The sequence below is a fragment of the Falco rusticolus genome, chromosome 12, assembly GCF_015220075.1.
Source record: "Falco rusticolus isolate bFalRus1 chromosome 12, bFalRus1.pri, whole genome shotgun sequence".
Taxonomy (NCBI): Eukaryota; Metazoa; Chordata; class Aves; order Falconiformes; family Falconidae; genus Falco; species Falco rusticolus.
The window spans coordinates 19,890,379-19,904,553 of NC_051198.1; the positions used below are offsets into that span (position 1 = coordinate 19,890,379).

General features: G+C 37.8%; 1 protein-coding gene across 2 annotated transcripts in view; it reads right to left on the reverse strand.

Annotated features, from left to right (window-relative positions):
* Window positions 1–14,175, reverse strand: part of MTA3 (metastasis associated 1 family member 3) — a 136,667-nt gene that overhangs the window by 46,972 nt on the left and 75,520 nt on the right. For both annotated transcript variants that reach the window (XM_037405660.1, XM_037405659.1), the window contains exons 11-14: window positions 12,416–12,474; window positions 9,694–9,818; window positions 8,382–8,533; window positions 7,666–7,888 (exon numbers count right to left, since the gene is read on the reverse strand). In XM_037405660.1, coding sequence (XP_037261557.1) covers window positions 7,666–7,888; window positions 8,382–8,533; window positions 9,694–9,818; window positions 12,416–12,474 — 559 coding nt within the window. The remainder of the gene's footprint in view (window positions 1–7,665; window positions 7,889–8,381; window positions 8,534–9,693; window positions 9,819–12,415; window positions 12,475–14,175) is intronic.

Genomic DNA, 14,175 nt, shown 5'->3' on the forward strand with positions numbered 1-14,175 from the left:
GCCCCAAACATAGAAGCGTTACTATGAAAAGTTTCACGCACAGACAACAGAGTCAATCAACCTAAGGCAGGAATTTCCAAGACACTAGGTTTCAGTAAATCATTTCAAGCCTACTAGAACTATGCTACCTTTTTTTGTTTTTTTCTTTTGGTTTTTTTTATTAACTACTCAGAATGATGAAGTTATTTGTCTTTTACAAGCACATAGTAATCCCCATATAGGGCTTTCAGTATCCCTGGAACACAGGTATTCTGTTTTGTACAAAACTGCATCCACACGTTGATTGCATAGATCTAGAATTCTCTCAAATGGAATTACTCCCCACGTACACATACCTACATGTACACGTTTCTTCACATAGTTTTCACATATGCACATACAGATCTGCATTTTCTAACAAGCTTCACAGGAGCTAGATACTACAAATAGCTTATAATACTTGTAACTCTGCTTTGTCTACACCTTGTGTTTTACCAGAATGTTCCCATTTGCTTCATTCCAACACGAGGTAGAGTACATAGTCACACAAAGACGGTAAGACACTACAAAGAATAATTTACAGTATCTTCATATATTCTATCATATTCTATCTACCTCTGTGCAAAACCCATATAGGTCATGCAATCACGGAAATGACTGACGTAAGTATTTCAGTATGTTCACAGATGTTTTCAACACAGCAGACAACACACAACTTATTTCAATATATTAAGGAATCTACTTGAAATTCTGGAAATGCTAGCTGGTATCCGGGCAGCCCAAAGGTTACGGCCCTAATGCTGAGTACACAAAGTGCTTTACTATTTTATCTTAGTAACAAAATACACTGTTCTCAGTGGAAAAAAGAAAACCAACAACACCACACTGAACCTGGTGACTGGAATATTTTTAATATTCCACAACACCTGAAATATTTTAAGTGACAGAGTAGAATGATGTGCCTCCACTATCTCCTTCAGCGAAATAAGCACAGACCACATTAAGTATTTTATAGTTACTTTGGGAACAGCAAAGCATTGCCTAAAAAGTAATTAGCAAGAAAATTTTCCATCTACGTGTCTTCACTGTAAAAAAAATAAATTACATTGAATCATGGTGAGGTATTCATATGCTGACTGAGAATACAGAGTGCAAAGAGAGCACAATTTCCATGCTTAAGGCAAAGCATGTTCACCAAAGGTACTGGGTTGGTAATCCAAAGCACACCTATTTATTATAACAATTAGGTACATGTAACAGCAGCAAACTTTAAATCACAATATGGTACTCCCATAAAACTTTAGAATAGAGTTTATAATCTTTACACACTACATACAGAAAAACACAGAAATTATTGTGCATCACTCTCCAGTGTAAAACTGTAGAATAGAATTTAGGAAAGAAATTCTCAAAAATTAAAAACAAGTCCTAAAATCAAATCCGGGCTTCCACATGAACAACAAAAATGTCAGGCAGATCACTGAAATAGTGGAAGCTATGAGAAAAAAATAATCTTAAAAAAGAAAAATTATTATGTTTTGTAGTGTACTTTTTCTAATGTATCAAAAGCAGAAAGTGTGCTAGTGCCTGCAGCAACAGGATCAAGGTGTGAGGAAAATAAACAAAAAAAATAAAGGCATGGCAGAAAAGCTGAATGCATTCTTTGCATCAGTGTTCACTAGGGAAGAACTTAAAGAAGCTCACTTCCAAAAATCCTTTTACAAGGGAAGTATGACAATTGTGTCACATCAAAGCATCCACAGGAAAATCCAGAACAAACTGGCTAATGAATAAAAACAAGTTGCCAGGGCCAGGTGGAATTCATCCAAACGAACTGCCGAGCACGTACACTACTGGTGTTTAACTAATACTTAAATGGGTCTGGGCTCAAGAGAACAAACCCACTGCAAACATGGTAACATTCCTCAGTAAGCAGGTCTGCAGACTGGCAAAGGGGTTGAACTATTAATAGAGGATCCAAGTTAAATACAGAAACATCAAGACCTCGTCAAGGGAAAACACGTTTAACGCGTTCACATCATTCAGCGGTGCGTCCTTGCCACGAGCAGCACGCCTGCAGGCTGCTCCCCACAGGCACAGGCAGCGGGGCGAGGGAGGCAACCCTTCCCCCTGGGCCCTGCGACACCCTGACCGGACCCCATGACGAGTGCTGGGATCCCCTCTACAAGGGCACGGACGTTCCGAAGCACGGGCAGCTACCGGAGGGTCATCAAGCTGGCCGGGGGCTGGAGCACAGGCCACACACAGACAGCCTGAGGGGACCGAGTCTGGACAGCCTTGAGATGAGAAGACCTGACTGCCACCCGTAACCACCTAGCAGCAGAGCACAGAGAAGACCAAGACAGACCCTTCTTGAGGCTACACAGGAACAGGACAACATACCACTGCTGTCTGGGGCAAAGGACACGAGCTAGGGGATGGGAAATTCTTGTCAGATGTAAGGAAAAGGTTATTTACTGTGAGGGTGACCAAACACTGGCACAGGTGCCCAGAGAAGCCCTGGAGACAGACAAACCACACCTGGACAAAAGGCCCATGCACACGTGAACTTTATGCAGGGGGTGCAATTACAGACCTCCAGAGGTCCCTTCTCACCTGCGTGTCCTGTAAACCAGCGACTGCACATGTCACGTGTGCACATGTGTGTCAAGCACAAGGAATCACGATGTGCACACACGCAGCTGACCTGGCACCTGACGTGGCATTTCAACTGGCTTTTAACAAGCCGCATCACCCGTGTCACCAAAGACTGTTGCTGTCCAGCTGTTACATGGTAAAAAGAGAAGTATTTTCAGGGATTAGCACCTGATTAAAATTAACTGACTACGTAACTCCCAAAGGATCTGTGCTATTCAACACACAAAAGATCAGGAAAAGAGGTGATTAGAGTTGAAGTTTCCTGGTAAGAAATTACTGATCATAATCAAAGCTAAAACTGCTTGCAAAGGATAGCAGTAGCATCAAGCAGTAAATGTAAATTCTTAAGAGGTAACTGTAAGGGACTGTAACATACAGATACAACAATAGGTTTCTACATCATCACACAGGAAAGAATTCATGGAGTCAGTGTCAACAATTTTCTAAAAATATCTGGACAATACTAAAGAGTGGTCACTTAAAAACAAATTAAGATCACAATACTAGAAATTATGATAGGAAAACAGAAAACGTGACTAAAATAATGGGAAACCTGTATCTTGAAGCGCACGTAATTTGGGGCACCATAACCCTAAAGAAGATACAGTACAATTTGAAGAACTCCAGGGAACAACATTACAAACCACAGTGTGAGTGTGATTCTTCAGGAGGTTTTAAACAGACGAAGTTCTTAACCTAGAAAAGTGACGACTGTTCTGGAGATGAGAGGCCAACAAAATCAGGAATGCTACGGAGAATATGACAGCAAATAACGATTGAAAAAAGTTTTTAAAAAGTTTTAGATTTGAATGAGTTTTTAAATTATATCCTTTTTTAAAAACTAATTTGTAGGTCTCTCATAGCTTAGAGAGACTCTCATTGGCGAGTTATTTGTCTTTTGACATTCCATCATATCTCTTACTAAAATCAGATCACCTAATGAATGTACTGTACTCTATGTATTCCTTAAATTGTGGTAATTCTTGGAAACTTTGAGAAAGAAATTGTGTGCCTTTCAATTATTTTACTGGCTACTAAAATCTGGCACAAATTGTATTCAAAGGAAACAGCAGAGAAAATATTTTCATGCTAGAAGCAACCAAAATATCTTCTGCAGCTACAAAAATCTAGGATGTAAAACACTGATGAACCAATAAATGTTACTCACTTGAGATGAATGGGTAGTTTTATGTCAGTAAAACAGGCTGTAAGCTTACAAAGACAAATCAGCAAAATTTTACGTATTCTACTTAATTTTCAATCCTCTTTATCAAACCAGATTGTCACAGGCAAGTACTGTGTACCAAACTTGTTATTTAATCTGCAAATTTAAAGGTATGTTAAAGGTTTGATCATGAACAGTATACCCATTTCCAGATAACTACATATATGTATGATGCAGATAATACACTACTACCCACAGAAAACATTTTGATAATATCTAAATAGACAAGTGTAATTACCCAAATTTAAATTACTGTAATTAATACATATAGTTATATTGATAAAAATGTATCTGAGCAGGAAAAATAAAATCCCTCTAAGATCTTCCTGTGCTGAAGTAATGAGGCACACAGATGCATGGCTCGCTGCTGTGCATGTACCAACATGTTTGTAAGCTGGAAACAGATCCAACCTGGCCAGCGTCTGGAGAAGCATGCCCACTTTGGTCTCCTCTAATTAAGAGGCCTTCCACAGACAGGATAGTTTTGCTTAACTCTCTAAAAAACATGCAATATATTAAAACTAAAAAGAAGGTATTTTGCCTAATTTCGAGCATGGGAAATTCCTCTCACTGAAACAGTTCACCAATTCTAATTATTCCTGAAAAGCCATCAGAAAAGTTTATTGTCAGCAACTACAGTGCGTCTATTATCTTCGGGCAGAACAAAGTTTGAGATTTCCACGATGGGCTGTGCTCCTAGCAGGAGATGCCATGCCTTCTCAACCTCCTGGTGACCATCCCTAGACTGAACTGGGATGTAAATGCATCGTCTCCACTACCTCCTGCCGGCAGCTGAGCAGGGGTCATGCTGTATGGTTCACTAATGAGAAAAATCTAATTCTCTGCACTAACTGAAAGGATAAAGAACATAGAATAGGGCCTTGTTTTCTGCCAGTGGATGTAATGAGCCAAGGGAGATGATGTGGGTGGAATTACAATAATGATAATGCTGTCTGAAATCCAGTTTCACCTAAAAGATGGTTGGGCCTGAGGGTTAGCATTCTCAGAGGCTTCCATGCTCCTCCATAACAAAAGAAGTATCTGCAGATGAGTTCAGGTGGAATACAAAAATCAATTTATTTTACAGACAAGCTCTGACTGGCTTGTTCAGACTTTCTCAGAACTGGGAATTAATTTCATTTACAACCTGGCACTTCAACAAATTGCGTAAGACTAAGAAGGCATAAAACCCGATAGGCTGCTCGGGCAGAGTGCCCTACCACCCTTCTGTCCTTAGATTTCATGGTTTCTCAGTGTTGGTGCCTACTGCAACACAGTTGTGAAATGCAGTTGTTTTCAAGCACTGGTTTGGCACACACAGAGTCAAGTGACAAATCATCTAAGCAATCATTAGACTCAAGTTTCAGCACACCAATATGAAAAATATATTCCAGAGCAGTTCTCGGAGGTCCTAACCATCTCACGCCATATCGTATCATGGGTAACCTGCTACTCTGGCCAGGTTATTATCTAAGCACAACTGTAACTTTTGTAAAACCAGCACAGACATTCTTTTAATATTGTCATTACTCAGTGGTATTCAACACATGAAAACATTGCTGTTAATTAATATCTCATTTAAAAACTAAAAAAAAAATAATAAAAAATTAAAATTACTTGCTTCAAGCTATCCTTAAGAGAGTATTCAAGGCATTCTCAGGGACAGCCTATTTAGTTATAACATTAAAATCTACAGAGTGCACTGAACACAGGTCACCAGACGGAAGTACAGGAACAAATTTTATTTACTTACTTACTAGGCTTTACTAGAGCAAGAGTATGACAATGACAATGCACTAAGAGCATTGTATGAATCCACAGAGAGAGACATTGCCAGAAACAGAGTATGTGCGTGTATGTCTGTATATATGTGTTTGTGTGTGTACAGAGAAACACAAGTTTAATTAATTAAATAAGGTATAATCTGGTTTCCGCTATTATAAAACTATTTGAATGTTGCGTTCAAAAACCACTGAGAACTGTGACTTTGTTTTTCAATCTATGGTCTAATCAGGAAGCATCAGTATTCAAAAAGACAAAATACAAGGTCCAAATTTTGCTTTAAGCAAAAATAATAATGGAAGTCAGAGACTACAGAAAAAAAATACCTTTCTGCTCTTGACCTTAATCTGATGTGTCACTTTTTCATTCAAAGGAACAATGAGGAAGCACTCATAGCACTGCCAGTCTGATGCAAGAATGACTGTTTCCTGCTGAAAAGCTGTTTGTCACTCCTTTGTTTTAAAGTTGAACTGTGCATATAACACTTGTTCTAGTATGATGATTAACACTTGAATTAAGCTTTTTTTTTCCTTCTGTTTTTTCTCTTTCTTAAACAAAAGCTTCATCTTCTTTCAGATTGAGTTACTGCAGCGACTAAGAAGAAACAGGGACACGGATAAAAAGATTCAAGGTTCAAGTGCACTTCTAAAATTCGTTTTCCTCCATGACTCAGCAGAAATCAGTGCCAATTACATAAATTAAAAGGTACAATGCTTTCCTCTCAGAAAATAATTCTTATTTTGTATTAAGGAGTAAAAATATAATCCTAGTCCAGCCTTAGATACGCTTCTTCCATAAAGTACAACCCATTTTATTCACACAGCTGACATACGGTTTTCCCTAAATCTGAAAGCTGCTCCTAACTTGCATAGCTTTGAAAGAAGAAAAAAAAAAAAGGCGAACAAGACAATAAGACAAGGACAACGAACAGAAATATGGACCAAGTTCTGGATGACTGCAGAAGCAGATGCAGAGTTTTCATGTGAAAAATGGCTGGTGTTAAAGTACCTAAGGGGAAAACAATTGCTCAAAACCAGATTTTAAGACTCCACGGAGTGGATTTCTCATAACCAACACTGACATCATTGGCACCCCAGCTAAATATGCTGGGAAAACATTTAGCATTAATCTAGTAAACACGGTTATGAAACCAACATCTAACATTCTACAAAAGTCTCTTCAATTCTAATACAATTGACAGTACGATGAGACAGCATGGCTCATCTCGGAATGCCAAGTGTCTGCTTCAAAAATTGCATCTGTGGAAGACTGGGAAACATAACCAAACAGCGTGAGCAGTAAACCAAGGCCCTCAGTACAGATACAAAACCTGCTGATAGATTCAGTGACTCTGCACCAGAACTTGCACACATATGCAGATAGAGACTTACTGTCGCTATCTACAACAGCTCGTAACCTTCTGTCATACTACTAGTGAATTTATCAGTCCTTTATATTTTGGCTATAAAAACGCCAAGCATAATATAGACTTTTACTCAGAGCTGGAACAAACAAACAAAGAGGTAACTATGATGTAATAATAAACATGGCTATTAGGCCGGATTTAAATTCTTATGCATCCCCAGCTCCTTATTCCTTGACCAACCCCACTGAGAAAAAGTAAAACATGTACAGATCTATACTTTCTGCTCAGCAAAAGAATAAACAAATAATATAAAAGTGAATTTATTTCACGCTGCCTAGTAAGAAGCAAGTTTTTTGTCACAGCATTGATTTCCCCTCCCTGCTCCCCATGGGTTTTTGTATGACTTTTTTTTCCTGTAGGTGAATGAGATAATTGTTATACCCTTTTTAAATCATTTGAAATGTTTCCCCAGCCTGAAATCTGTTCAAGACAGCCAGACTTCATCCAATGTGTTGGTGATACGCTGGACAAATGAAAAAAATGAAAATCAAAAGTGTATAGACAAGAAATGTTTATTGAAAAAGAAAATAAAATTAAAAGACAAAAATGGGTGGAAGCACAGCACACAGAACTAAGAATTAAAAAAACATCTTACATTCTGCCTTAATGGCAGCACAGTTAATAGGGACAAAGGGACGTCTTGCTGCCTGCCGCAGCCGGAGAGTATTTTTGCAGACCTGGCGGGCCAGTTTTGTCCAACACGTTGTGTGAAGAAAGAAAGCTTGACGTGTTTTCACTGCTGACTTTGGACTTCCAGTGTTACGAACTGGAGTTCCCTGTGTGGCCTGCCGGGACATGTGAGTTCTAACATGAGATTCCTACAAAAACAAACAAAAAATCATAACACATACATCTGAATTACAGCATTAAAAAAAAATCCACAGTTTGGATAAATTCACAAGGCTAATCAAATAATATGTACAAGCACTATACAAAAAACTGGGGCTTGTGTATGAAGCTGTAAAACAGAGCAGAGCACTCTATTGAGAGTGGATGTATAATGCCATTCAAGATGAGATATCATACAGTCATATTAACATTTTGCTGATAACACACCATTTGACTGACATGACATTTGTCCACCAACAATGCATGAAGTGGATGTTTGTTTATTTATTAGTCCAGTAAAGACATGGCAGCACCTGCCACTGTTCAGTTCTACTTATGACGGGAAAAGGATTAATAAATCGAGTTTTGTAATACCAAAGCTGAACACATAAATAAAAGATCATTCTATTACATGTTCTAATCACAGCAGTCTTGTGAAAGCACCACTTTTCCTTTTAGGGAAGTTTATCTATGCAGTCCTACCTCTGTAGGTTGGCTGGAAGACAGTTTATCTTCATCTGTCTGTGTGGGCATTTTCAGGCCACCGTATTTCTTCCAATAAATCCAGCAAGATGCACACAATCTACATTGCATATTGGGAGGACCCCAAGAATACCACTGGTGTGACTGTGAAGCTAAGGAGGAAAAAACAGCACAAGTAAAAGCATTATATGGACGGAGAAAAAAAATTTGAATTTTCAGTTGATTTATTTTTTACAAAAGCACCCCAGATGTCAATCCCAAATAGAAATTTCCAAAATGCTTCCCAATTTAAATTTCAAACAAAAGATTTTGTATTTCCTAGAAAATATGTTCTTCCAGGGGAGTACCAAAAACAAAAGGAAACACCTATAAATCCTCCAATATTTCTAATCTTACCCTGGAAGACAGGCTTATTAAGTTGCCTGTTACCTATTAGAACTATTTAAGATCTGGGTTTTTTTGCTCAAGTCATGCAAAGCCAGTACTTATAAATCAAGATTCATATTAAAAAAAGGACAAGCACATCTCTTATTGACCTTGACGATGTGTATGTACCTTTATCTTGTGCGTGTGGAGACTCAGACAAAATACTAACCTTTTTCTTTTCTTTTTGTAGTCTTTCACAAGAAAACTATTCTTTAAAAAATGGGATTTGAAAAACAACAAAGTATATAACTGGAACATTCTACATAGAAAATATGGTTTTAGTTTAATTAGTGTTTAAGAGACAGGCAACTACAGCAATAATAAGTAAAGAACTCTCATATGGTAGGTCTTTTCTATTACTTCCATTTCTGAATTTTATGATATCTACTCTCATAGCACCTATGTTGAAGGCTGCTACCTCAGGTCCAACAAGGACCACAAGAAACAAAAAATACTAGAAAAAAAAATAACACACTCTCCCCCTGCCACCCTACTACAACAACAGAGGTACGTGGAAAAAAAAACAAAAACAACCCAACCAAACCACTTCAAAAACACTGCAGCCCTACAGAAGAACCAAAAATAAATTTTAATTAGTACTCTGAAGGTAAAGGAATAACATATCAGTGTCATCACATTATACTATTTTATCTTGCTGTACTTTCTCAATTGTTGAAAATAAAAATCATAAAGCGGATTTGAATATTGATGTTTAATCAATATATTGAAGGCAGCCTCTAACTTAGAAGTTGTTTCTGCCACACAAATGGTTGAAAACTATCCTCTACAGCATGCAAACAAAAGTACGTACATATTTTTTAAAAAAGCAGTGCAGGTTAAGATTAGCCATAACTTCTGCATTACTAATAATAATACATTTACTTACTATAGCAGCTTTCACAAGCCCGCCCTATTAGTGAGGCCTGTGCCTGGTAAGAGGCTCCCATTGCTCCATTGACTGCAGCAGGTTTCCCATTGTTGCTGGATATTTGATTGGGATTTGGTTTATTGCTTTGAATAAAATAAAATAAAATAAAGTGACTTTACTAACTGGTTAGTCAATATGGAAACAAACAATCTATTTCTGGAATTCCAATGTGTGCTGACAACATCCATAAAATCTGCTCTAAACTACAAGACGAATTTTTATACTCCTAGTATTTTCAGCATCTAGGAGACTTGTTGTGTAAACAGTTGCTTTGATACTCAAATTTACAGATCTTTGTAAAATGCTCTCCTATGGTCTACAATACTTGACAAGCCAGTAAAAGCCCAAGTCTCAGGGTCAAGCATTAACAAAAGCTTGACACAGCACAGAATTTAAGGGGGTTCCAGTGCCAGATAAGGTGAGGCTGGACTTTGGGTAAAGTGTAGCAACTAAGAATAGCAACACTGCCTATAATACTACAGGGCTGTCCACCCAAGAAGAGGGTCTGCTGACTCCTGTCTCAAGCAGTACACACCTTCTCACCAAATGCAGTAAACGTGAATGTCCTACAAGCCTGGCAAAGCTTGTCCATATATCAGGCTGTTCTGTCTGGGTACTGTCCTAAACTACTTTTTCTCTCCGAGAAGGCTGAAGAACTGGTTTTGGATTTTTTTTTTTGTTATATTATTACATCATCAACATCATTATTATTATTATTATTGTGAATATTTTACCTACTAATATTTCAGTGAATTAGGACTTTATGGAGGTCAGTTAATTCAGAGAGAATTATTCTTCACTGGGTAAAGTACAATAATGCCAAAGCTCCCAACTTTGTTCATGTTAATTATCCCTTTGACAAGCTATACTCTCAATACAATGTAAAACTGGACACATTGATTATTTGTTATTTTAGGTAGCACAAAAAATGCTCAAGATTAGTTAAAATGACTAATTAAAGAAACCTTCGCTGTATCAAGTCTCTGCTCCAAATGCCAGCAAGTCTGTCTCCTGCCTTCTCCTTTTTCACTATATCCAGTGAGAGACACTTTCACAATTTCCAGATAACTCTTGAAAGTATCTTGGCTCAAGGTGCAAGAGAAGGGATTGAGAGACAATCCCACATTATGGTCTGTTGCTTCGTTACCTTCCAGAGAAGCCACGAATTGGAAGGGACTCTATGGTACTGAGGACAGAACCTCGCCTTTACGGGAAATACCTTATGATCAAGTTCAACAAGGTATTCGGCTCTAAGAATCAATTCTAAACAGATTTCCAACAAGAAATCTGTCTTGAAACAGAGCGTTAGCAATCCATTTGCCCACAAGTGCCCCAAATTGCAGTTGTCAAATACCTGAGAAGCCCTACCACCTCTTACCATTGACTATGGATTTTTATCTTGACACTGAAGCAAAACACAGACCGGAAGAAATGTAAAATTGCACAAATCCTACATTTCAAAACAGGTTTTGTCATCCAATACAACTAGTCCCTACTGTGAACATACTGACAAATTCCCCAATTGTCACTATGGACCAAGGAGATTAAATTGAAAAAACATTAAGTAAAAACCAAGTATCTTACGGTTTTCCTAAAGCATCCACTTCCCAGAGAGGGAACACTCATAATAGAGTTTTCAGCTTTTTTAAAAAGGTGCCATTTATTAAGAGTTGAGCTTAAAAACTCGCATTTCTTCAGATGAGATTAACAGAATGAATTTAATAGTCTGCTATTTGTATTATTAAATCTGTTTTAAGAGAGGAAAGTCTGTATGAAATATGGAAATGAAGCTCTATTGTATGCAATTTATACAAGTCATCAGAAAGACAACAATGGATTTTCAAAGTATTTCATTTGCTATTCTAGTCTTCTGTTATACAAACACTCATAACAATGGGAAATTCACATACATGTGAACTGAGTATGCCCACAGAAAGCTTAGAAGAAAGTCATCTGTAACCCTTTCTCTTCTCAATCTTGAGGAAATTATGAATGAGACAGATTATATCTTGTTCCTGTAAACTACGTGTTAACAAAAGCAGATACAGCATTGAGTTTAAATGTAAAAAAAAACAACCAAACCCAGATTAAAAACCTCTCAGAAGAAAGCAGATTTCATTAATAAAGCTTGCTGAAGGATAAAATATTTTGGGCTGTGTGCTATCTTTGATTTACAGCCAGAATCTCTCATCTCTAGATGAAGAGCAGACTATCAGCAAGATAAAACTAATGGGAAAGTATCTGTTCTTATTTTATGTAACTACATTAACAACTGCTTCTATTTTGAAATAGACAATTTGCATTTACACAAATATGAAGTGTTGTGCTACAGGGATTCAGAAGCAATTACTCTGGAAAATTTGCTTTTTAAATGAGAAGGCCCTTCTTGTCTGTGAGCAGCCCATGTAGCACTTGACCACCTTCTGTAAAACTTCTCACCATTCCAGAACAGGCACTTTGCAGGTCAAAGGGCTGTGTTAAGTACAAAGGTTTTGCTTACAACATGAGTTTGTGGCATTTTCTGGTTCTATCTCTGTATATTCTGTTTCTATAAAACAAATACTAAGAAAGTAACTATTAAAAAGGAAATCCAGTGTGCATTACTGCATGTAACTGCACGTTACGGTTTCACTTTCACCTTTACATTATTTAAAGAAAAAGACTTTACTGTTATACTCACTAGGTGGGGATGTATACTTGTTTCAATTTACTTTCTGCTTCAGCCGCTTTCAGACGTTTCTAGATGAAAAATCAACACATTAAAATATTTTATTAAAGTACAAGATTTCATAAAACTGCACACAATCCATCTCTATTTCTATTTTGTGATTCCACCAGAGCCTGCAAAACAAATGCCGAAATCTACAAGATGAAAACCATGAAAAACGAGTTCTCTATTTTTATCATTAATTTCAAGTTATAGTATATTGTCCTTCCCAGTAAAACTCACAGGCCTCACAACTAACAACAAAACTAAAAATGACAATTACAATTTACATAAATTACATCTACATAAATATGTCAGCATTGTGGCTAACCCTCATTGTGAAATAACTAGAAAATAATGAATGAAATTGCACACACAGAGTTCCTCATCAGTCATGTAACTCAATACTTCTTGTGTGCTCTGTCAAGCCTGAGGCTAGTATTTTATTAGCAGTATCAGGAAGTGGAACAGTAAAGTCCACTGATTTTACTGACTTTCTAACTGACTGTTAGAAATAACTGAACATTTACTTCCATTAAGTGCCACTAAACCGCAGCCCAGGAACACAGCAGTAGCAGGACAGCTACACTACTACGATGATTATAAACTTACTAAATGATTACTTTCTTCACACTTGCAACAAACTCAAAACATGTTGCACTCAAGGTAGTATTACTAACTTGCAAAATGCCGAGAAGTTTTAGTTATTGCCATGTATTATACAAGTAACTAAGTCGGCATTTTTTCAGCAACAGCACAAGAAATACAGAATTAAAATATCTCCTGGTTATCTGAAACGTTTTGCCTATACAGAAAAGGTAAGGCAAAAAGATTATTTCCCCACTCTTCCTCCACTCAAGACCACTTCTCACCTGGGGAGAGTGGGGAAGAGTTGGGAGAAAAGGGAGTTGAAACAAGATCAATAATTATTACAGAGAAGAAAAAAATAAGGGCAGGGCATTGATATCCAGCAATAATAAATCCACACTACCTGCCTACTTCTCAAGATCCCCCCCTTTCTTCAACAGGTGTTCAAAATTCAGTCCTCCGTTTCTCCTACCACAGCCAGTTCTCTTCTCTGCTATACTCCTATTTTCTGATGCCCAATCTTTGCAAGGCTCACGATCCAGGAAGACATTTCCCACCTTGGGAAAAGTGCCATCAAAAGACCCTGCTCTGAGAGTCTCTGGTCTGAGCCGTGAGGCAAGTGACAGGGTTCATCAGCTTTACTGGTCGAGTAGCTTGAGTAAGCCTCCTCATGTAAACCGCTGCTCCTTTCCATTTCAGAAAGTTGCCTCTGCACCATCCATCACCATAACTCATTTATAAAAACTGCATCTTTGAGGAGCAATCTATGACAAGTAAGACTCCTAAGCAGTCCATGCCACCAAAAATTAATTCCCATGCAATATAAGAGCCCTTTTCAATTTATTTCCACGACAGTTTTTTTTTTATTATTATTTAAACAGGTTTTTGCTGTACACAGATGCCTAGTTGTGTTCAGAGTTACAGAAGTGACTTCTATTGATACATCTGGCGCAGCTGCAATCTTTCCCCCGCACCAGGCTTGGCATCACTGCACTACCTTCAACGGGCCCACAGCAATAATGGAAACATGGTACGCTCTGCCTGCTTAAGTCAGTTTTCACAAGAGCGAGAGGAAAGAACAGCAACGTGCTCCAAGTCTCATAAACAGATAGGGGGTTTAATCTGAGATCATTACAGTGAGCTCT